At 42.2% G+C, this 26,037-nt stretch overlaps 1 protein-coding gene across 3 annotated transcripts in view; it reads right to left on the bottom strand.

The window, feature by feature from the left end:
- Positions 1–2,080: 2,080 nt before the first annotated feature.
- adcy3a (adenylate cyclase 3a) overlaps positions 2,081–26,037 on the bottom strand; it is a 171,991-nt gene continuing 148,034 nt past the window's right edge. For all 3 annotated transcript variants that reach the window (XM_047360985.1, XM_047360983.1, XM_047360986.1), the window contains exon 21: positions 2,081–2,844. In XM_047360985.1, coding sequence (XP_047216941.1) covers positions 2,665–2,844 — 180 coding nt within the window. In that variant the 3' untranslated portion in view covers positions 2,081–2,664. The remainder of the gene's footprint in view (positions 2,845–26,037) is intronic.

The raw sequence follows: 26,037 nt of genomic DNA, 5'->3' as shown, positions 1-26,037 counted from the left end.
CTCTTTAAAGAGGTTCTTCAACACTTACCAGCATTCTCTCACCATTAAGCTACAGGTGTCATTACAAGGATTACGTCTAGCTGGAAATATCAAAAATACAAACACTTCGGGTTTTTTCATTTAGAAGTGCAGCAATCTTTTTATCACATGCTGCACTGTGCTGCATTCATTATATACTAATTGATACTGGACATTTGAACAACTTTGCTATTTAGAATTTTTTGGAAAGTTTTAAATGTGGATTCCAAAATAGGTTTTCAAAATTATTGGAAGAAAATGAAACTCTCCAAATATTTAGTGCAATATATAGTGGACTGGCCAATAAAAAGGTAGGGATAAACCTATATTAACTCAATCATCACAAAGGCAAAAAAAAAAAAAATACTTTTTATTAGATTCTACATTAGCAGGTCTTAATCTCTTTTTATTATTATCCTAGATTCTAAAATAAATGCTCTAATTTATGATTAGATTTCATAACATCTAATTATAAAATAACGCATTTATTTTTCTAAAGACATTACTCTTGAACAATTTTTAAAATGATAAAAAGCAACCTTTTGCATGCTAAATGTTGAAAGACTAAGAAATAATTGTTTATGAAAATTAAAGAATTTAAACATAGGTTTTAAATGTTCATAGGGTAATTTAGGCTTAAGGATAATGTTGGAAACATTTAAAATACTTAATAGGATGTCCATTGCTATGCTCAAGTTATGTTTAATAATGTGTGAAATAAAATGTATTGTGTAACTTAGAGACCTGCCTAACAGGCCTCTGTGTATGTGTGTGTTTGACTTAATCTGCCCTACAACAGTGAAGATATTTCTGTATGTGTCTGCAGATTTCTGTACATGTCTGTAGGTAAAAAGTCAAAAGTAGAATAACAGGAAATGTTGTGCAAAAGTCGAAAGGTCAGCTGAACACAGGTGCAAAACAACTCCGGATATGGAATCAGACAGTTCACTGACAACTGATGAAGTGTATGTTTTTTTCTTTTCAATGTACACGCCTTGCTTTTGAATAAAAACTGCTGTTCTGGGGAGAAAAGATCAGAAGTGTTCGGACGAGGTGGATGTGATTACTTCTCCCTGATCAGGCAATTTGAACTGCGCAATCTTCATGCTTTCTTTTATTATTTAGTTTTACTAAAACAGTATAGCATGACTTAGCTTTACCAAAACAAACGAGCACGCAGGAGTTTAAGGAACAGCTCCATCAATAAACAGTAAAGGGTTTGGATTCCTACCCTACAATGATGCAGTATTGGAGGTGCACTAGATGTCATCAACTTAATGAGAAAATTTTTGTTTCAGTCATTAGAGACTTTACTGCAAGTAAAAAATATGAGACTTGAATGGCCTTGCCCTTCAAAGACTGAGACTTGACTTGAAAAAACTAACGTGTGAATATCTTTGCAATGAAGGACCTAAGCTTTATCAATATATAGTTCGGTCTGTTCCCTTTTGTATATAGCTCCTGTCCAGTCAGTTGTCTAGGTGTACAATAAATTGTTTATTCTTCTCTACAACCTTCTCATCTTCTTCCACATATTTATTTTCTGCAATCGTTTATTAGCTGAAATATAAGACTGAAGATAGACTTCAGTTAAAACTGGATTTGGCATTGAAAGTGAAAGGATGCTGCTTTGGCATCAGGAGATATGACAGGTACTATCATATCATGTTTAAGTGAAGTTGGCAGCACAATAGTTTGCTGGGGTGTTGGCTGACTTCTCTTGACAGTAGTGGTGTAAATGACAGGCTGTCTTCCTAAAACACCCCTTTTCAGCACTGCAACTATACATTTTCTTTGAGATTGAAATTAGGACTTTATTATGGCCACATACATATAACAAATAACATAGGCCTATTTTGGATCATAGTTTTGCAATAAACACATAACCATTAAAAACTGCATTAGGGATCACTTTGTTCTTTCTCATCATACAAGCAGATCCGCAGTTATCAAGACGCAATGGGGCTTTGAGAGAATGTAGCAAGGATGATATATACAAAGGGATGTGGCTTAAAACTCAATACTGACCTGAGCAATGTATAAGAAAAAGCCAAGCTCTATGTCTCAGTACTTGTGCAGGATTCTTTATGTTTACTTTAAATACAAGAACTGAATACAAGTTGTTGCACTATTTTAAACATGTTATTATTTGCATTATTTTCTGCTGATTAGCCAATTTATCAGTTCAGCCACAGGAAAATAATAAAAGAAAAAGAAAAGTGGTGCCTTTTCTTTGTGCATACCATATACACCTGCAGTGTTAATACTCCTGTAATCCTAACTGACCTAAAACAAAGGTTTAGTCTGATTAAATTCCAACAATAATAAAAAAGGTCATGTGTTTTTTAAACAGTGCGCATAAATGTCTTAAATAGCTTAAACTATGCATGGCATTACCAACTGCTATTTTCTATTTAATATTGTTATGAATATGAATGAATATGGAAAAAACAATATGTGGGCATCCATCTTCTCATCTTTTCAAAGTGAACAACCTACTTTAATAACGGATCGCAGACTGATGAACATGACTGAAATTTCTATAATTAAATGGACTTTTCTACTACATTTTTAGTTGTCAAATTGTTTCTCCCTTGCTTGTTGCAGCATTCAAAACACTGTAGATTGTTTGAAGAACTCAGAACTTTAACTGTCTACCACTTGATGTGGCAGAGTGACAGATGAACCATTAACAAATGAGCCATGTTTGTCTCTTCCTTTAAGAAAATATGTGAGCAGTTCCCCTTTTCCCTTCACAAAGATTGGTCCTCTTCTCACAAAGCGGAAGCCATACTCCTTCAAAATATTGTAGCAGTCCTCCACTACCTGAGGGAAAAAACATACCATCAGACAGATGATCACATAAGGCCATGAAACATATATTCAAAACAAAAATTTTAAATACTGTTTGTGTTTGGAGATAGAAAAACATAACAACTTGGAATGACTAACTTCATTTCAAGGTGACCACTGCATCACACCAAAGAAATATTACACTACAACTGAATATATTAAGTACATATAAACAATTTACAACCTAATTACAAATGTAATTACCATGATTTTGAGGATAGACTCACCCTCCCACCCAAGGAAAACTGCAACTACATTTTAGTTTCAGTCAGTCAGTCATTTTCTATACCGCTTCTTCCATAGTAGGTTGTGGAGAAGCTGGTGCATATCTCCAGCAGTCTGTGGGCAGGAGGCGAGGTACACCCTGGACAGATCGCCAGTCCATCGCAGGACAACACAGACACACAACCATGCATACACTCGTTCACACCAAAGGGCAATGTAGAGAGACCAATTGACCTAACAGTCGTGTTAGGTTAATTGACATTGACTCAGTCTTTTTGGATTGTGAACATGCAAACTCCATGCAGATGATGCTGATGATGCTGACTGATCCAGGACGGTGATGAGTCTGCATACAGACAGCAAGTGGATCGGCTGGTACACTGGTGCAGTCAGAACTACCTTGAACTCAACCCACTCAAGACTGTGGAAATGGTGGTGGACCTTCGGAGAAAACCACCCCCATACACCCCCCTCACCATCCTCAACAACACTGTATCGGCCGTGGACCACTTCAGGTTCTTAGGAACCACCATCTCTGAGGACCTGAGATGGTCTTCACACATAGACACTGTTCGAAAGAAGGCCCAGCAGAGACTGTACTTTCTGAGGCAACATGCTCAAAAACTCATAATTTTGATAACTTTAAATCCCCCATCCCTTCTGAGCAAACTGACCAAATTTCAAGCTGATGGATCAAAGTCTCTAGGAGGAGTTCGATCAAATACAGAGGCTACAAACAGCAAAAATTGGGTCAAAATTGAAACTTCAATCCAAGATGGCCAACTTCCTGTTTGGTGTAGGATGTGGGTGCAAGAGAGTTTTAGGTAGGTTTTGGGGAGTTCTATAAGTGTACCAAATTTCATAAGTGTATGATAAAGGTCAATGCGGAGGCTTTCTTGAAAATTTTGGTGGGGGGCTTCTGAGCCATTTTTATTGTGACATTTGCGAAACCTATAAAATATTTAAATTTCACGCACGATTTCACACCTCTGCCAAAGTTGGTGAGTTTTTGACAATGTTAAAGCCGCGAAAAAGGCAATTTATTTATTGCCTGAATAATAATAAGAAATCAACAGGCATTCCTTCCCTTTATTTGTTGTGGTCATAGAGCCAGACCATAACAAATTGGGCGCTCGTTCAAATTGAAAAAGTAATTTTGCACAACTTTTTTTTTTTCTATTCAGTAAGTGATCATTTTTGTAAGCAGTCAGTCAATCATTTTCTACCACTTATTCCATAGTGGGTTGTGGGGGAGCTGGTGCCTATCTCCAGCAGTCTATGGGCAAGAGGCAGGGTACAGGACATGCATGGGGAGAACATGCAAACTCCATGCAGAAAGACCCCCGGTTGGGAATTGAACCCAGGACCTTCTTGCTGCAAGGCAACAGTGCTACCAACTGCACCACCATGCAGCCCTTTTTGTAAGCATTTTTTGTTAAGTTAGTTAGTTAGAGAAGCTAGTGTGGAAATTTTAAGTTTTGTTTGAAAGATTTTTCCTCTTTCTCTGGCTTGGGGTTAGTTGTTTGCTCTCAACTTTATATGGAGAATCCAGTGGTGAGTGTTGATTATTGCCTAATTTGTGCAATTAAGTGTAATTTAAAACTGACTCCCCTTTGGGCTTCAGCAGGTCTCCCCTTTGGGATTCATGGGCTCAAGGATAGTAGTGTGAGATCATATGGTTAGAGTGGTTGTCTCCGGGTCACAGCTATAGTGATGGTGGGGTTGCCAGTTTTCTGGTCGCTTTGCCACTTAATTGGTATCCAGTGCATAAGTACCCACCATCCATGTATTCTGGAGACTAGAATTGAGCTAGTTCGGTTGTGGTAGGCAGTCAAAGGGGAAGTTCAGTTTAGTTGTTATAGGTTGCACGAGTAATCAGCAGTTTTACTTCAGATAATGGACTTGTGTCTGTACTTGTCCTGTTGGATCTCAGTGCTGCATTTGATACAGTCGATCACAATATTCTCTTAGAAAGGCTGGAATATGCTGTAGGGATCAGGGGAACAGCACTAGGCTGGTTTAAATATTATTTGTCTGACAGATTCCAGTTTGTTAATCTCGTACGCGTACTCGTCGTCTTCCGCTTATCCGGGACCGGGTCACGGGGGCAGCAGACTCAGCAGAGACACCCAGACGTCTCTCTCCCCAGACACCTCCTCCAGCTCCTCCGGGGGGAGCCCAAGGCGTTCACACGCCAGCCGAGAGGCATAGTCCCTCCTGGGCCGTCCCCTGGGCATCCTCCCGGTGGGACGTGCCTGGAACACCTTCTGAGGAAGGTGTCCAGCAGGCATCTGGTATAGATGCCCGAGCCACCTCAACTGGCCCTTCTCAATGTGGAGGAGCAGCTGCTCTACTCCGAGCCCCTCCCGGATGGCCGAGCTCCTCACCCTATCTCTAAGTTTGTTCATGTAAATGATAAATCATCTTTAAACTCCAGGGTTAATTGTGGAGTACCACAGGGTTCAGTACTTGGGTCAATTCCCTTTACTATATACAGGTCCTTCTCAAAATATTAGCACATTGTGATAAAGTTCATTATTTTCCATAATGTCATGATGAAAATTTAACATTCATATATTTTAGATTCATTGCACACTAACTGAAATATTTCAGGTCTTTTAATGTCTTAATACGGATGATTTTGGCATACAGCTCATGAAAACGCAAAATTCCTATCTCACAAAATTAGCATATCATTAAAAGGGTCTCTAAACGAGCTATGAACCTAATCATCTGAATCAACGAGTTAACTCTAAACACCTGCAAAAGATTCCTGAGGCCTTTAAAACTCCCAGCCTGGTTCATCACTCAAAACCCCAATCATGGGTAAGACTGCCGACCTGACTGCTGTCCAGAAGGCCACTATTGACACCCTCAAGCAAGAGGGTAAGACACAGAAAGAAATTTCTGAACGAATAGGCTGTTCCCAGAGTGCTGTATCAAGGCACCTCAGTGGGACGTCTGTGGGAAGGAAAAAGTGTGGCAGAAAACGCTGCACAACGAGAAGAGGAGACCGGACCCTGAAGAAGATTGTGGAGAAGGGCCGATTCCAGACCTTGGGGGACCTGCGGAAACAGTGGACTGAGTCTGGAGTAGAAACATCCAGAGCCACCGTGCACAGGCGTGTGCAGGAAATGGGCTACATGTGCCGCATTCCCCAGGTCGAGCCACTTTTGAACCAGAAACAGCGGCAGAAGCGCCTGACCTGGGCTACAGAGAAGCAGCACTGGACTGTTGCTCAGTGGTCCAAAGTACTTTTTTCAGATGAAAGCAAATTCTGCATGTCATTCGGAAATCAAGGTGCCAGAGTCTGGAGGAAGACTGGGGAGAAGGAAATGCCAAAATGCCAGAAGTCCAGTGTTAAGTACCCACAGTCAGTGATGGTCTGGGGTGCCGTGTCAGCTGCTGGTGTTGGTCCACTGTGTTTTATCAAGGGCAGGGTCAATGCAGCTAGCTATCAGGAGATTTTGGAGCACTTCAGGCTTCCATCTGCTGAAAAGCTTTATGGAGATGAAGATTTCATTTTTCAGCACGACCTGGCACCTGCTCACAGTGCCAAAACCACTGGTAAATGGTTTACTGACCATGGTATCACTGTGCTCAATTGGCCTGCCAACTCTCCTGACCTGAATCCCATAGAGAATCTGTGGGATATTGTGAAGAGAACGTTGAGAGACTCAAGACCCAACACTCTGGATGAGCTAAAGGCCGCTATCGAAGCATCCTGGGCCTCCATAAGACCTCAGCAGTGCCACAGGCTGATTGCCTCCATGCCACGCCGCATTGAAGCAGTCATTTCTGCAAAAGGATTCCCGACCAAGTATTGAGTGCATAACTGTACATGATTATTTGAAGGTTGACGTTTTTTGTATTAAAAACACTTTTCTTTTATTGGTCGGATGAAATATGCTACTTTTGTGAGATAGGAATTTTGGGTTTTCATGAGCTGTATGCCAAAGTCATCCGTATTAAGACAATAAATGACCTGAAATATTTCAGTTAGTGTGCAATGAATCTAAAATATATGAATGGTAAATTTTCATCATGACATTATGGAAAATAATGAACTTTATCACAATATGCTAATATTTTGAGAAGGACCTGTATATGCTTCCAATAGGTCAAATTATCAGGCAGCATAGAATAGATTTTCACTGTTATGCTGATGACACTAAGCTTTACTTATCCATGAATCCTGATGAGCCCAACCAGTTAGATAGACTACAAGCATGTCTTGAAGACATAAAAACTTGGATGACTTTAAATTTTTTGCTTCTAAATTCAGACAAGACAGAAGTTGTCGTCTTTGGACCAGAGTCTTTAAAAAAGAAACTGCTTAGTCAATCCCTTAACCTGGATGGCATTAAATTGACCTCCGATAATAAAGTAAAAAACCCTTGGTGTTATTTTTGACCAGGACATGTCATTTAAATTCCATATTAAACAGGTTTCTAGGATTTCCTTCTTTCATCTCTGGAACATTGCCAAAATTAGAAATATCCTCAAGAGTGACACTGAAAAACTAGTCCATGCATTTGTTACTTCAAGGCTGGACTATTGTAATTTGTTACTATCAGGATGACCACAAAAAAAGTTAAAAGCCTTCAGCTGATTCAAAATGCTGGAGCAAGAGTTCTGATGAAAATTAAAAAGAGAGATCATATTTCTCCTACTTTAGCTTCCCTTCATTGGCTCCCTGTTAAATCCAGAATAGAATTTAAAATTATCCTCCTCACATATAAAGCCCTTAATGATTTAGCTCCATCATACATCAGATATCTGATTGTTCCATACGTTCCTAACAGAGCACTTTGTTTTCAGACAGCAGGTTTACTGGTGGTTCCTAAAGTCTCTAGAAGTAAAATGGGCGGCGGATCTTTTAGTTATCAGGATCCTCTCCTGTGGAACCAGCTCTCAGTTTTAGTCCGTGAGGCAGACACCCTGTCTACTTTTAAGGCTAGGGTTAAAACTTTCCTTTTTGATAAAGCTTATAGTTAGAGTGGCTTAGATTATCCTGAGCTATCTTCCTTATTTTTTACCTCCGTCTTCTTCCCTCCCTGTTGGAGGAGTAAGGGGGAGCCAGGTTTAGCCTAAATCGGCTCAGTTATGGTTGAGGTGCAAACACACCCTCCATTTCTGCTACCTGTATGACCCCCTCTCTTTTCCAATGGCTATGGTCAATCTGACAGAGAGAGGTATCCCAATCGTTGTGGTTCTTAGTATAACAATGGCCATCAGTGGGCTCTAGATGGACAAACTGTCTACTTTTAAGGCTAGGCTTAAAACTTTTCTTTTTGATAAAGCTTATAGTTAGACTGGCTTAGGTTATCCTGACCTATCTCTGTAGTTATGCTGCTATAGGCTTAGGCTGCTGGGTAAGATAATGACCACTTTCACCCTATTCGCTACATTCTCACACTACTCTCCAATTTTGCATTATTTGCTGTTATTTCAGCCTTTAACTTTGTTCTCCCTCTTTTCTCTTCCTAGAAGCTACACCTGGCCTGACTGTGTCTACCTGTGACATCTTTCTGGAGAGGGGATGCCCCCTCCAAGCTTCTGGCAACAACTTAATGCTCACCCTCTACCGATGATCCACATAGTCCTGTCTTTTAGTGTTTAACCCTTTCTCTCTCCTAGACATAGCTACTGACTGAGCTTAACTGTGACTAACTCTATGTGTTCTCTTTCAGACTCTAACCTTGAAAACTGGCTCAGAGTTTATCTGTTCTTTCTTTTAAGTGAAACGACTAAAGGAGCTACATCTATTAACATTTAGTTTTCCTTCCCATAGAAAGGACTCCTGGATCAGTGCTTCTTTTTTCTCTTCGTGTCTCTGCTCTGTTCTTTCTCTCAAACCCCCAGTCGGTCGTGGCAGATGGCCGCTCACACTGAGCCTGGTTCTGCTGGAGGTTTCTTCCTGTTAAAAGGGAGATTTTCCTCTCTGCTGTCGCTACATGCATGCTCAGTATGAGGGATTGCTGCAAAGTCAACGCCAGTGACTATCCACTGTCTCTACATGCTCATCCGGGAGGAGGGAATGCTGCAAGTCACTGACTGGATGTAATCTGCTGGGTTTCCTTAGATAGAAAAACTTTTTATCCAATTTGAATAAATAACTGAATCTGACTGCACTGTTTAATGATTAGGATTAATTGGAATGTATGCACCTGACTTTTGTGAAGTGCCTTGAGACGACATGTTTTGTGAACTGGTGCTATATAAATAAACTGAATTGAAATAAACTGAATGGGTGTCTTGATATTGCCTCCTAAACCTGATGATTTGGTTTCTCAGTTTGCAAGTTTCTTTGGATTTTGAGCAACAAAAGGAGATGTTAAAATTAAGAATGCAGCTGGAAAGATACAATGAGTTGGCATTGGAGACCTTGTGACAGCAAGTAGATTTGGATAAGGCTCTAGCTTTGGAAAAAATGAGGCAGCAAACTAAATTAGCAAGGTTAAACTTAGAATATGAGAAATTATATCTGATGAAAGAAGGTAAACTGGCTGACGGATCTGGTATTGTGGAGTCTAAGTGTAAATCTGATATTTTAAGTTACTTGCTGTCACCTCTGGTGCCTAACTTTAGTAAAAAGCCTAATTTTTGTTTGAGAAGGGTTGCGGAGACAAGGGGCTGGTCTGATTCAGACTGCACAGATTTCCTTCAGTGTGTTTTGGTTGGTCATGCTCAGGAAGTTTTTTCCATGTTAAGTTTAAATGACTGTCAGGATTATGCCATGGTTAAAGCTGCAATACTGAAGGCATTTGAATGAGTTCCTGAAACATACCGATAGAAGTTTAGGAACTGGAAAAAAGGTGGCAAAACTTAGAGTTGGCAAGAGATTTAGAGATTACTTTAATCGGTGGTGTACTGCCTCTCAGGTGAAAACATTTGATGATTTCTGTAATTTAATGGCTCTAGAACAATTTAAGAGCTCTGTTTCTGAACACATTGCAGTGTATCTTAATGAACAGGTGAAAACAGCATCAGAGGCTGCCGCATTGGCTGATGACTTTGTCTTGACACACAAAGACAATTGGGAAGCACATACCGTTTGGATGAGTGCTCCAAAGTGGTGTTACACACGTTCAGGTGATTCTTTTTCAGAGTGCAGTAACCGTGATCTGGACAAAATTTGTCATTATTGTTACAGAAAAGGTCATTGGAAGCAACACTGTGCTATACTGAGATCAAGAACCAAAAATGGAGCTCAGGTTAAACCAGCAGCATTTGCTGCATCATTTTCTTTAAGTGCTCCAATTAAAACCACAGAAGTATTACCAGAAGGAAAACCCAATTTAAGTGGCTATAAGCCATTCCTTATGGGAGGATTGGTTTCCTTAGTGGGGAGTGACATTAAGGTCCCAGTCACAATCTTGAGGGAGACTAGTGCATACGATTCATTTATCCTGACATCAGTTTAGCCTTTTTCAGATTAATCTGACACTGAATTATCTATCCCTGTGTTGGGTATGGGCATGTCTGTGTTTCATGTTCTGGTACATAAGCTCATGCTCCATTCACAGTTGTTTGACGGGGAAGTAAAAATGGGTGTTGGTCCTGCTCTACCTGTGAATGGTTTTACAGTGATCCTGGGTAATAATATAGCTGAAGGAAAAGTCTGGCCTGATCAACCAGAGCGTCCGGTTGTTGTTTCAGTACCTTTGATCACCAGTGGCCCTGATGAAAGTGAAAAATGACACCCTGAAGTTTTTCAAGCATGTGCTGTGACTTGGGCAATGAAAATAACCAATGAGATAAATTTGGATCATGAACATTTGGGAGAAGATAAAGACATGTCGTCTTTGTGTTGGTCTAATGTCCCTTTGTCTGTTTCACAGAATGATCTGATGCAGGAGAAAAGATCTGAACCTACATTGCGGGAGATGTTTTAGTCTGCTGTATGTGCGGAGGAGATGCAGAACTATGTTCATGGATACTTTGTTGAAAACGAGGTGTTGTTAAGAAAGAGGGTGCCGTGTGGTGACCGTGTTATTGGGGAGCCAGTTTCTCAAGTTGTTGTGCCTTTGAAATTGCTTGCGTTGGTTTACCAGGTGTCTCATGAGTCTGGACACATGGGAGTCAGGAAAACCTATGACCGCATTTTGCGGAATTTGTTTTGGCCTTGAATGAAAAAAGATGTTGCTTCCTATATCAAAACATGCCATACCTGTCAATTGACTGGTAAAACCAATCAAACTATAAAACAAGTGCCACTGTATCTTATTCCAGCTATTGGTTAGCCTTTTGAACACTTGGTTGTTGATTGTGTGGGTCCTCTTCCCCCATCGCGTTCAGGTGTTAAGTATCATTTGACTGTTACAGTATGTGTCAGAATACCAGGTATCCAGCAGCATGTCCATTGCACAAACTTACTGCAAAGTCTGTGGTGCGAGCTCTCACTCAGTTTATTGCTATTTTTGGGATACCAAAAGTCATTCAGAGTGACCAAGGATCTAATTTCTCTTCACATTTGTTTGCAGAGGTTTTGAAGCAGCTGCACATTAGGCACAATCAATCTACAGCATATCATGCACAGAGCCAAGGTGTACTAGAGCGATTCCATCAAACATTAAAATCTTTACTCCGTGCTTACTGTGTTCAAATGAATGCTGACTGGGAGGATGGACTGTCTTGGTTGATACTTGCAGCAAGAGAGGTGACAGAGGAGAGTACGGGCTTTAGCCCAAATGAATTAGTGTTTGGTCATACTGTGTGTGGTCCTTAACTGCTTTGCGGGATGAGTGGAGGGAAGATGAACCAACTCAAAACCTGTTGAATTATGTTAATGGGTTTAGGCAGAGACTCTTTATTGCTATGCAGTTGGCAAAAGAGAAGTTATCATCTGCTCAGGAAAAGATGAAATGCCTGTATGACAAGAAAGCCGAACATTGTGTCTTTGTTCCAGGTGATCAAGTACTGGCCTTACTTCCTATTGTTAGTTCTCCATTTCAGGCCAAGTTCTCTTGTCCATATACTGTTGTGAAACAGCTGTCAGAGCAAAATTATCTTATTGCTACCCCGGAGTGGAGGAGGAACAGCGTTTGATTCATGTCAACTGTTGTAAACCTTATCATGCTCATGTAGCTCAGAGTGCATTGGTGGATGGAGGTCACCCTGTTGCCTGTTTCAGATTCTGAAATGTTAACTGAGAGACTCAAGAATTCTGAAGAACTGGAAAACTTTGACGCTGTGCTATGTTATTTTCCACAATCACAACGTCTCGACTTGATTCAATTGATAAGTTCTTACCCTAACTTATTTGGAGATGTTCCATCCTGCACGCAACTGATCAAACATGATATTGAAGTGGGTGATGCACAACCTATAAAACAACGATTTTATAGGGTTACTCCAAAAAAACGCAAGCATCTGGATGCTGAGATTGACTATATGCTAAAGAATGGTATTGCTCAGGCATCATCTTCAAGCTGGGCTTCGCAGTGTTTGTTGATTGCAACATCAGGCAAAACATTTCGGTTTTGTTCAGATTTCAGAAAAGGTAATAACATAACCAAACCTGACTCATACCCTCTACCTCAAATGGATGACTGTATTGACCAAGTTGGTAATTCAAATGTCATCAGTAAGATAGATCTGCTGAAAGGCTATTGGCAGGTTCCTTTGTCTAAAAGGGCATGCAAATCCTTTGAGCGGCTGGTGTTGAAGCACCTAAAAGACATCACAGGGCCCCTGCTGGACCCCCTGCAGTTTGCTTACCGAGCAAACAGCTCGGCAGATGATACACTTCATCCTGCCACACCTCGACCACCCAGAGACGTACGCCAGGATCCTGTTAGTAGACTTCAGCTCGGCCTTCAACACCATCATACCAGACATCCTCCACCAGAAGTTCACCCAGCTCAACGTCCCAGCCTCCACCTGTCAGTGGATCAACAGCTTCCTGACAGACCGACAGCAGCAGGTGAGACTGGGGAGCATCTCTCCCTCACCAGATTAATAAGTAGTGGTGCCCCCCAGGGGTGTGTTCTAACCCCACTCCTCTTCTCCCTGTACACAAATGACTGCACCTCAGCGGACTTGCCCATGAAACTCCTTAAGTTTGCAGATGACACTACTGTGATTGGACTGATCCAGGACGGAGATGAGTCTGCATACAGACAGCAGGTGGATCGGCTGGTCCACCGGTGCGGTCAGAACTACCTTGAACTCAATCCACTCAAGACCGTGGAAATGTTGGTGGACCTTCGGAGAACACCACCCCCATACACCCCCCTCACCATCCTCAACAACACTGTATCGGCCGTGGACCACTTCAGGTTCTTAGGAACCACCATCTCTGAGGACCTGAGATGGTCTTCACACATAGACACTGTTCGAAAGAAGGCCCAGCAGAGACTGTACTTTCTGAGGGAACTCAAGAAGTTCAACCTTCCACAGGAGCTGCTGGTCATCTTCTACACTGCTATTATTCAGTCTGTCCTGTCTTCATCCATCTCAGTGTGGTATGGCTCATCCACCAAACAGGACAGGTCCAGACTGCAATGAATAATCAGGACTGCAGAGAGAATAATCAAGGCTGACCTTCCCTCCATCCAGCACTTATACAGGTCAAGGGTCAGGAAAAGAGCTGCTGAAATCTCTTAAGACCCCACACACCCTGCACATAAACTGTTTAGAGTTTTACCTTCAGGTGGCGCTACAGAGCACTGTTCACTAAAACCAGCCGCCAAAGAGACAGTTTCTTTCCCCAGGCTGTTTCTCTGATGAACGTTTAATAGAGTACAAACAACAGCATACAGATGTTGCAAATGCACCTTTTTATTTATATATGTGTATATTGTACATTGTAAATATGTATATTCTGTAATGTAAAATCAAAACCAAAGAGCAAGTGTACCGGAGTCAAATTCCTTGTTTGTATGTACAAACTTGGCAATAAAGCTGATTCTGATATCTCTGCCTTTGTTACACCTAGTGGTTTGTATTCATATCGTGTTATGCCTTTTGGTTTAAGGAATGCACCGGCAACATTTCAGCGTTTGATGAATAAGGTTGTTGGGTGCTTGGAGGGCTGTGAAATACATTTGGTCCACTCTTTGTCAGCAGGCTTTTGAAGAGGTGAGGAAGATGCTGTGTAGTTATCCTGTCTATTTGGCTCCTGATATAAGTAAGCTTTTTAAACTTCAAGTTGGTAGTCACGGTGCAGGGGGAGTCCTTTTGCAAGAGGATGAATTTGGAATTGAAAGACCTGTGAGTTTCTTTTCTAAGAAATTTAATAGGCACCAGCAAAATTATTCAGTCATTGAAAAAGAGACCCTTGCTCTCATTTGGTCATTGCAACATTTTGAGGTCTATATGGCCTATGAGGTCTATGTGATCATAACCATTTGACTTTTTTGAACACTTTTTGCTGCCCAAATCAGAGACTTGTAAGATGGTCTCTGTTTCTGCATATATTCTGCATATATTTTTTGATCAGGGTTCCAGTTGGGACTCTGTCTTGAAAAGGGGGGTGTTACGGCCCAAGGCATGTCCTCTGGGTTTCTAACATGTTTGTTTTTGCAGAGCTCCTAAAGGGCAATGATTGGAAGTGGAGACAGCTGGCCAGTGTCTCTAGAAGACTTCCTGGAACTCTCTCTCCTCTTCTCCTTGTCTTCCAGGCAGCCAGGGCTTTTGCTTGACTTTTTCTGTTAAATAAACCTAATTTTAAGTTATTCCATGCATTGCTTCCCTTTATTTGTTGTGGTCATAGAGCCAGACCACAACACTCTCATGGAGAGAAGATTTGCGCACGGCCAGCACAGGAAAATAAATATTAAAAATAAATATACAAAATTAAGCACATAAAAATAATATAAATAAATCAACAGAGGTTGATGGTATGTACACTTGGGATGGATTATCAACCTAAGATTAATTCAATTTGCCTCTGCCTTTTAATAGTCTCACTTTGATCTGGGGCTACTGACAAAACACCCAGGGCTTTAGCCCCTGGAAACCCAGGTCTAACGATGTGCCTGGATCACCCTACTTGAATATCAAATGCAGAAGTTGACTGTAAATGGAAGTAAATGGATTCTGTGGGAATTATAGTATGGTTCTTGTCACACCCAACAGCCAGATGAAAAATGCTACAATTCACACTGTAGCTGTCTCGCAGAAAGCCAAAACAGGGACTTGTACGGTGGCCGGGGGGTGCAAAACACTTTTACAAGTACCGAAACAAATTTACATTTCAGAAAACAAAGTTACATTTCAGAAAACAAATTTACATTTCAGAAAACAATTTAACAAGATGCGAAACAACTTTACATTTCAGAAAACAAATTTACATTTCAGAAAACACTTTTACATTTCAGAAAATCAACCGGAAAGGGAATGTACCAACGCCGAGGCTGACCCGGAATTCAGCCTCAGGGGCTGCATCCTTCGAAGGCTGTATTTGTAGGCCGGTTACGTTACAGCGCGGCGACAAAGGCTGTCCCAATTCATGAATCATGACTCCCTCAAATGCGGCCGACAAATGTGTCCTTATTTTGCCCGATTTGAAGGATGGGTCGTGAGTATCCTTCGCGCCCCATCATTTCCCATCATTCATTGCGGGTCGAAGCGGATTGGTCAAGCAGGGGAAGCCATGGTGGACCATAGCAACAAAAGCTGTGAGTAAATTGTGGAAAATTACACTTTCTGTGACACAAATTAACTTCTACAATGTTTTGAGTGCGGGAATATAACTATGTAGATGTGAAATATCTGCTTGATTTATCTAGACATCGCTTAATTTCAAACGTGCTCCGACGTGTTCGGAGTTTCCATTCCCGGCGTAGTAACTGGCTCGCCTCGCCAGCCCTACCGGCGGTGAGGCGAGCTAGCCCGGTAGAGATCTGACTGGACTATCGGCACTAAGTTCCCGCTGGCAGTCATCACAGTAAACGTTTAACACAAGTGATTTCTAACAGTTTATGTTATTTTAATTATTACTGAAAATCGATTTAACATTTCAGGTGATATTAAGGTTAACCAGAATAAATGGACAGTTTTATGTAATCCAACTGTATCGCTGGACAGTGTGATTGAGAATAAATAAGATTTTCAATATTAATTTTTAATGAAGAAATGTGCTATATGTTTTAAAAGTTTATTTATACTTCAGTTTGCATTATAATTTCTAATTCCAGGTACAATCCAGAGACAATCATGTTCAGGTAAAAAAAGATGTTTGATTTTACTAGCCAATAAACAAAGAGATAGCAACTTTATGGCTATTGTATGTCGACATATTTTATATATATATATATATATATATATATATATATATATATACATATAAACAACAACTTTCAATTTTAAGATAGATGGGAATTATAAAGTATTTGATCCCCTCTGGCTGTTCTTAGATAATTATATAATAATGCAGTCTTTTTGGTGTATTGGTATCTACTTGCTTTGATCACTTAAAATATCCAGAAGCATGCCTTAAAAATAACCTGTTTTTCCATCTCCATTCTTCCCTTTTCTAGACCAGACCCCTTTACTGCAGGATCAACCTGAGTGTCCCAGTCCTGAAACGCTTCTTCAACCAGGAGGACACCAGGCCTGATTTTTGGCTGAGCAGGGAGTCTTTGGCAGTGCTTCTTAATCTTTTGCACCAGGATAGGCGACATGGATGGGGTGCTACTATTGAGACCTTGGTTTTTCTTTTCTGGCTGGCAAGTGGCACATCCTACAGAGTGGTCTGCAGAGTGTTTGGGATGCCTCGCTCTCCTGTCCATCGCATCGTCCACAGAGTTACAGAGGAGATCGGGGCTATTCGTCACCAGGTCATCTACCTTCTAAAGACCCCTGAGGACTTAAGGCAGTGTCCCGTGAGTTTGCAAGGCTGGCACGCCACAGAGCTTTTCTTAAAGCTGTGGGTGCAATTGACGGCTGCCATATCCGCTTCAGGTGCTGCGCCACAGCCCACTGTACAGACAGTTTATCCTCCTCCAAGGCATTTTATCCTTGCTGATGGAGGGTACCCATGCCTCCAATATCCACTCCCCCTCATCACTCCCTACAAGAGGACAAGACAAGGTGTGGGAGCCCAGCGCTTTAACAGCCATCATTCCAAAAACACGCTCTATTATAGAGCGTGTTTTTGGAATGATGAAGACCAGATTCAGGGCCATCTTCCTGCAAGCGATGGAAGTGCACGACACCTTTGTACCTCACGTAAGTTTTGACCTAGATCCATTTTATATATACATTATACATAATATATACACATACGCATATATGCACCCTCTTTTAAATTGTTTTCATGTCATAACAGCATGCGCCATCCTCCACAACATCTGCCTTGGTGCTGGGGATGTCATGGCCCCAGAGGATGACCCAGAGGAGGCTGTAGAAGAGGATGAGGGTGAAGTTTGGACTGAGGCAGTCAGCGTTGCTCTCTGGCGGGACCAGCTTTCAGCTGAGGTGTCTGCCCTGGAGGAGGTACCACCAGAACATGACTACTGTGTCAGCCAAGTATAATATTATAGATGTGATTAATTTTCGAGGGGTATAACTAATTGTAATATTTTGTGAGCACCATCTTCTAATTCTGCATTTTTCCGATTACCTCTTAGTGATGTGGCAGCCGTCAATTCAGCCAGCCTTTTAAACCCACTTGATGGATGATGACGTGGACAGCGGAGAGAGGCATCACAAACATCTGCAGACCACATGTGTGATGCTTCGCTCACCATCCAGAAAGAGTAACCACAGGTCTCAGTTGCAGCATCCCATCCAAGTCTCTGACCTTGTGAGAGATTTAGCCACACCACCAGACTTAAAGAGGTTTATCCAGGAACCAGTCACTCAGGTTGATCCTGCTGTCGCCATTGTACATACTTGTACATAGTTTTATTTTATGCCTTTTGTCTTGTAATCTTGATCTGTTTGAATGTTTTCTTCCCCCACTCTGTTTAAAGTGCTGTTTGTAGTTTTCATAATAAATTCTGTTTATAACTTTAAATGAAGTTGATTTATTGTTAGATCAAATGTAAATAACATTAGTGACAAAAACAATTTTGAAATTTATTAGAACACCTTAAAACTTTAAGAAACAATCTGAACAAAACTTAATATTTCTTATGTAGCACCTTATTTTGGTGCCATTCTTTGGAAAACAGTCTGTCCATTCTCTGTGCCCTCATGTCCTCCCTGATCAAATTCATCATCTCTGTCCCTCTTTCTTTTCTGACCCCTTCCTGCTGGCTCACTGTCTTCCTTCTCCATCTGGTTGCCCACTGCTCCGCTTGGCCCTGGAGTGTCCTCAGGGATGGAGGCAATTAGGACAGGAGGTGTTGTGGAAGGCCTCTGTCCCAACACCTCATCCATAAGGACAAACCAGGGCCAATAGCAGCAGTGGGCTTTTCACTGACTCCCTCTCCTGACCCTGGATACTTACAATCCTAACGTTAGATGGAATAAAATAATAAAAACAATTTGACTAAACAGAGAAACCAACAAGACTTTTAGAAATATTTTTTTATTTGTGTGTGACATGAGAACTTCTGAACATACTCTAAATACTTTTTTTTTTTTTTCAAATTGTCCCACGTTGTTTTTGCCTGCAAAGAGGGGTGACCTTCCCCTGTTGGTCCATCTTCTCCAGAATTGTCCTGAACCGAAAGAAGTATGTTAATCACTGGATGGATATTTATGAAAGTTAGAAAGATAGAAGTTATTGAAACTGGACAGAAACTGACTGCAAAGAATGTTGTTATTGTACCTTCAAGCCACGGTGGCTGAGTTTTTAGCTCCATTAAAAAGGTGGTGGTTCTCACCCCTGAGCTTAATAAACTGGCCCGTCTGCTGCTTTGTACCTAAAACAAATATGAAAATACCAAAAAAAAACAACAAAAAAAACCCATCTTGCTTAATATCAGAGCAAGAACAAAGCCTTTTTTAATTTCACATTTGTCTTAATTTGAAGAAAATATTAAAATATTTTTATGCAAATGTTTAAAACAAGCTCTTTCAAACTTTTCACTTCTTTACTGAGATTCACTGACATTTGGAGGTGTATTCCTCGTCGGGTTTACCTGGAATCAGAAATTATAATTCTAACTGAATTATAAATAAACTTTTAAAACATGTAGCACAATTCTTCATTAAAAATTAATATTGAAAAGCTTATTTATTCTCAATCACACTGTCCAGCGATACTGTTGGATTACATAAAACTGTCCATCTATTCTGGTTAACCTTAATATCACCTGAAATGTTAAATCGATTTTCAGTAGCTAGCTCGCCTCACCGCCGGTAGGGCTGGCGAGGTGAGCCAGTTACTACGCTGGGAATGGAAAACTCCGAACACATCAGAGCACGTTTGAAATTAAGCGATGTCTAGATAAATCAAGCAGATATTTCACGTCTACATAGTTATATTCCCGCACTCAAAACATTGTAGAAGTTAATTTGTGTCACAGAAAGTGTAATTTTCCACAATTTACTCACAGCTTTTGTTGCTATGGTCCACCATGGCTTCCCCTGCTTGACCAATCCGCTTCGACCCGCAATGAATGATGGGAAATGATGGGCCGCGAAGGATACTCACGACACATCCTTCAAATCGGGCAAAATAAGGACACATTTGTCGGACGCATTTGAGGGAGTCATGATTCATTAATTGGAACAGCCTTCGTCGCCACGCTGTAACGTAATCGGCCTACAAATACGGCCTTCGAAGGATGCAGCTCCTGAGGCTGACTTCCGGGTCAGCCTCGGCGTTGGTACTTTCCCTTTCTGGTTGATTTTCTGAAATGTAAAAGTGTTTTCTGAAATGTAAAAGTGTTTTCTGAAATGTAAATTTGTTTTCTGAAATGTAAATTTGTTTTCTGAAATGTAACTTTGTTTTCTGAAATGTAAATTTGTTTCGGCACTTGTAAAAGTGTTTTGCACCCCCCGGCCAACGTAGACCTGTTACCAGAAACGAGGGAGAAAAAAATAACACCAAAAAATAACACCTTGAATCAGCCACCCAGAGATTTTGGATATAATCAACTGGCCAAGTAATGGCTTCAAACTTATCTTCTACTCCTCAGACATAGTGGAGGCTTGCTAGAAATACAAAAAACTGACCTCCCTATAGAACAGAAAAGTTTTACCCGACATTTACAACACTGTGCACCTCCATCTGATGTACAAAAGAGGCCTACAGACACTACAGACAAAGAAAACTGCAGAAAAAGCTGACAACTGAGCCTCATATTGTCAGATACAGCGCTTTGAAATGTCTAAGAAAAATGTTCAGTAAAAAAATAAAGGCACTGTGTCTGTCTGATTCTAAAGTTTTTATGCCTTTGGCAGGTGCTTTAATCCAGAGTGACTTAGAAATTAGGATATAAAAATGCAGAGCTAACAAATGTTTAGAAAAAAAAAACACTAGTCAGGTTCTTCCAGAAGTGACAGGGGTGACAGTGTAGAAACAGGATAAATGCTAAGGATAGATGGATGAGAGGATTGCATCTCTGCACCTTCAATAATGAACCACAGAGTGGTGGTTCATTATTGGATTTCTGTGCCAGACACGGATTGTCGAAAATGAAGGGAGGAGAAAGCCAGACAGACTACGCCCAAGTGTATAGTAAGGATCTTCTGGGATTGTCTGGTAGAGCCCTCGCCCAGGGAAGTATTTAACTTCCACCTCTGGGAGAGCTTTCACCAGATTGCGGAGGAAGTTGGAGACATAGAGTCAGAGTGGACCATGTTCTCCACCTCTATTGTCAATGTTGCCGTAAGGTCTGAGGTGCCTCTCACATCAGCAATCCCCAAACCTGGTGGTGGACACTGGCAGTAAGTGTTCTGGTTGGCTTGAGGGACTCTTGAGGCAGCTGAGGGGGTACCGTGAGGCCAAGCGTGCCACTGCCCGGGCGGTAGCAGAGGCAAAAATTCAGGCCTCGGTGAGTCCATGGAGAAGGACTACTGGGTGGCCATGAAGTGATTCTGGCACAACATCCGGCTTACTTTAAAATATTCTTTCGAGGCATGTTAAGTTAACCAAGCGATTGGACAGGGACTTCACCATTAACCGCTGGCTGATCTTGGCCTGCACTCTGGGGTTTCCCACTACCTGTTATCTGTCAGTCAGTCATATTCTACCGCTTATTCCATAGTGGGTCGTGGGGGACCTGGTGCCTATCTCCAGCAGCCTATGGGCAGATCGCCAGTCCATTGCAGGGCAACACACATACTCATTCATACACCTAAGGGCAATTTAGAGTGACCAATTAACCTAACAGGCATGTCTTTGGAAGGAAGCCAGAGTACCTGGTGAGAACCCACACATGCATGGGGAGAACATGCAAACTCCATGCAGAAAGACCCCAGGCCAGGAATTGAACCCAGGACCTTCTTGCTGCAAGGCAACAGTGCTACCAACTGCACCACTGTGCACCCCACCTGTTATCTGTCTGTGGCAAATATAAAGAGTTGTATTTCATGTAAACCTAAGTGGAGTGTAAACTCTATTATTCTCTTTTTCATGGTTTTATGCAGACAGCTCTTTAGGAGGATGTTGCCAGTTAGAGTGGCTCTTGGAGTGGACCCCAGAATGCAGACAACAGGTAGAGATGCGGTAAGCAAAAAGGTTTTAATTTCAAAAGGAAGTAGAGCTGCAAGCAGTTATGAGTTCCAAGCCCTTCCCAGCAAGTCCGCCCCCAGCCCCGCCCCTCCAAAAACCGGTTAACCATGGTTTCTACAGTACTTGGCCAATTTGAAAGAATACATAGTTTGTCATAAAATTACAAAACTATTCTCATTTAACCAAGTTTATATGTGCAATAATATGCATTGTTTATAATGTCCCTGGATGTTATGATTTTTCAACAAAAAATGAAAAAGGGTTGTTTATACAATACAAGACTATAATGATCTGAATTAAGAAATTCATTATCAATCCATATTTCATCATAAACCACATCACTGAACTGCCACAGGTTGTCAGGAAGTACCATGGGTGATTCTCAGGGACCCTGTCCAGAAGTTGAAGCCACATCCCCTGGAATCAGAGTCTGAGCTCTAAACAACTGCACTACAAGACCACCTGGGAAAGCTTGCAAAGGATTGGCTTAAAAGACAGCATGTCAACATACCACATTCAGTGTTAATGATACTTTTATGAGACAAAACACACATAGCCTACACATATAGCCTACCCAGTAGTTAAACCCACAACCTGTGGAACCAGAGTCTATGCGCTAAACCACTACACTACCAGGGGCTGCAAAGGATTGGCTGTAGAAGGGATAATATGATTGTTTATTCAAGTCCTTGGATTTAGTGCTTTATCCACCAAAAACGGTTAGCAATCGTTTCTACAGTACGTTGCCAATTTGAACAAATCCTTTAAAATACATAGTTTGTCAAAACATTACCGACATATTCTCAATATACCAAGTCTATATCTGCAATAACATGCATTGTTTAGAATGCCCCTAGATGTAATGGTTTTTTACAAAAAACTGAAAAATGTTGTTTATACAATACAAGCCTATAATGACCAGAATTTAAATAATTGTTAAAAAACAATATTTCATCATAAAATTCCCAAAATATTCTCAGATGACCGTGACTGTGGAAGGAACAGTTTGAGTGTTTATTCCAGTCCCTGGAGTTTGTGCTTTATCCTCCAAAAAATGCTTAACCCTCGTTTCTACAGTACTTGGCCAATTTAAAACAAAATTCTTTAAAAATACATAGTTGGTCATAAAAGTACCAAAACATTGTCAATTAAACACATCTATGTCTACAATAATGTGCATTGTGCAATATCACTGATATGTCACAGTTTGTGAGGAAGTAGATCACAAGGGACGCTGTCCAGAAGTTGAAGTCATATCCTCTAGAATCAGCATCTGAGCTCTAAACAACTACACTACCAGACCACCTGTGAAAGCCTGCAAAGGATTGGCTTAAAAGACAGCATGTCAACATACCATATTTGGTGTTAATGATATAAGTTTTAATATTACGTAATGCAGAGGCAACCTTTGAAACGTAATCCACAATATAGAGTCTTATAACTCAGTAATTGTTTGATAAAAATCACAAAATAAAAAAAGTTCAATTATGAGATTTGAACCACCAAACTTTTTTACTGCAGGTTACACACTTAACCACTGGACTACTCAAGTCATGTGAATTCAATGGGAAGGTTAGGGATAGAATGTTATATAGAAATCCTCTCAAAGTATTATTTGTGGAGTCAGAGTGTGCGATTAATGCTGGAAAGGTCTTAAGACATAACATGCAGTATTGAGTCTAATACTTGTGTGAGACAAAGCTCTAAACCACTACACTACCAGACCACATGTGAAGGGCTGCAATAACATGCATTGTTTAGAATGCCCCTAGATGTAATGTTTTTTTTTTAACAAAACAAAAAAACTGAAAAATGTTTATATCATACAAGCCTATAATGACCCGAATTAAAACGTACTCGTACTCGTTGTCTTCCGCTTATCCGGGACCGGGTCGCGGGGGCAGCAGACTCAGCAGAGACGCCCAGACGTCCCTCTCTCCAGACACCTCCTCCAGTTCCTCCAGGGGGAGCCCAAGGCGTTCCCAGGTCAGCCGAGAGACATAGTCCCTCCAGCGTGTCCTGGGCCGTCCAGTGGGCCTCCTCCCGGTGGGACGTGCCTGGAACACCTCCCGAGGAAGGCGTCCAGGAGGCATCCGGTATAGATACCCGAGCCACCTCAACTGGCTCCTATCGATGTGGAGGAGCAGCGGCTCTACTCCGAGCCCCTCCCGGATGGCCGAGCTCCTCACCCTATCTCTAAGGGAGTGCCCGGCCACCCTACGGAGGAAGCTCATTTCAGCCGCTTGTATCCGGGATCTCGTTCTTTCGGTCATGACCCAAAGTTCATGGCCATAGGTGAGGGTAGGAACGTAGACCGACCGGTAAATTGAGAGCTTTGCTTTTCGGCTCAGCTCTCTCTTCACCACAATGGAACGGCACAGTGCCCCCATTACTGTGGCAGCCGCACCGATCCGTGTGTCGATCTCCCGCTCCATTCTTCCCTCACTTGTGAACAAGACCCCGAGATACTTAAACTCCTCCACTTGAGGCAGGAACTCCCCTCCAACCTGAAGAGGAAAAGCCACCCTTTTCCGGTTAAGTACCATGGCCTCAGACTTGGAGGAGCTGATCCTCATCCCAGCCGCTTCACACTCGGCTGCGAACCGCCCCAGCGCATGCTGTAGGTCTTGCCTAGAGGGGGCCAGCAGGAACACATCATCCGCAAAAAGAAGAGACAAAATCCACTGGTCCCCAAACCAGACCCCCTCCGGCCCTTGGCTGCGTCTAGAAAGCCTGTCCATAAAAGTTATGAACAGGACCGGTGACAAAGGGCAGCCCTGCATGCACTGGGAACAGGTCCGACTTAGTGCCGGCAATGCGGACCAAACTCCTGCTCCGCTCGTACAGGGACCGGATGGCCCCTAATAAAGGGCCCCCAATTCCATACTCCTGGAGCACCCCCCACAGGGCATCACGAGGGACACAGTCGAATGCCTTCTCCAGGTCCACAAAACACATGTGAACCGGTTGGGCAAACTCCCATGAACCCTCGAGCACCCTGTAGAGGGTATAGCGCTGGTCCAGTGTTCCACGGCCGGGACGAAAACCACACTGCTCCTCCTGAAGCCGAGGTTCGACTATCGGTCGGACTTTCCTCTCCAATACCCTGGCATAGGCCTTACCAGGGAGGCTGAGGAGTGTCATCCCCTTTTAGTTGGAACACACCCTCCAGTCCCCCTTCTTATAAAGGGGGACCACCACCCCAGTCTGCCAGTCCAGAGGCACTGTCCCCGACCGCCACGCAATGTTGAAGAGGCGTGTCAACCATGACAGCCCTACAACATCCAGAGACTTGAGGTACTCAGGGCGGATCTCATCCACCCCCGAAGCCTTGCCACCGCAGAGCTTTTTAAACACCTCGATGACTTCAGCCTGGGTGATGAAAGAGTCCAACCCCGAGTCCCCAGCCTCTTTTTCCACCACGGAATGCGTGATGGCAGGATTGAGGAGGTCCTCAAAGTACTCCTTCCACCGCCCGATAATGTCCTCAGTTGAGGTCAGCAGTCTCCCGCCCCCACTATAAACAGTGTTGGCGAAGCACTGCTTTCCCCTCCTGAGGCGCCGGACGGTTTGCCAGAATCGCTTCGAGGCCAACCGGTAGTCCTTCTCCATGGCCTCACCGAACTCCTCCCAGGCCCGAGTTTTTGCCTCTGCCACAGCCCGGGCCGCAGCACGCTTGCCCTCACGGTACCCGTCAGCCGCCTCAGGAGTCCCACAAGCCAACCACAGCCGATAGGACTCCTTCTTCAGCTTAACAGCATCCCTTATTGCTGGTGTCCACCCCCGGGTTCTGGGATTGCCGCCGCAACAGGCACCACAGACCTTACGGCCACAGCTACGGGCAGCAGCATCGACAATACAGGTCCTTCTCAAAATATTAGCATATTGTGATAAAGTTCATTATTTTCCATAATGTTATGATGAAAATTTAACATTCATATGTTTAGATTCATTGCACACTAACTGAAATATTTCAGGTCTTTTATTGTCTTAATACGGATGATTTTGGCATACAGCTCATGAAAACCCAAAATTCCTATCTCACAAAATTAGCATATCATTAAAAGGGTCTCTAAACGAGCTATGAACCTAATCATCTGAATCAACGAGTTAACTCTAAACACCTGCAAAAGATTCCTGAGGCCATTAAAACTCCCAGCCTGGTTCATCACTCAAAACCCCAATCATGGGTAAGACTGCCGACCTGACTGCTGTCCAGAAGGCCACTATTGACACCCTCAAGCAAGAGGGTAAGACACAGAAAGAAATTTCTGAACGAATAGGCTGTTCCCAGAGTGCTGTATCAAGGCACCTCAGTGGGAAGTCTGTGGGAAGGAAAAAGTGTGGCAGAAAACGCTGCC

Source organism: Girardinichthys multiradiatus, chromosome 3 (genome assembly GCF_021462225.1).
Source record: "Girardinichthys multiradiatus isolate DD_20200921_A chromosome 3, DD_fGirMul_XY1, whole genome shotgun sequence".
NCBI lineage: Eukaryota > Metazoa > Chordata > Actinopteri > Cyprinodontiformes > Goodeidae > Girardinichthys > Girardinichthys multiradiatus.
The sequence above is the reverse complement of the archived record's forward strand: the minus strand, read 5'-3'. Positions and strand labels throughout refer to the sequence as shown.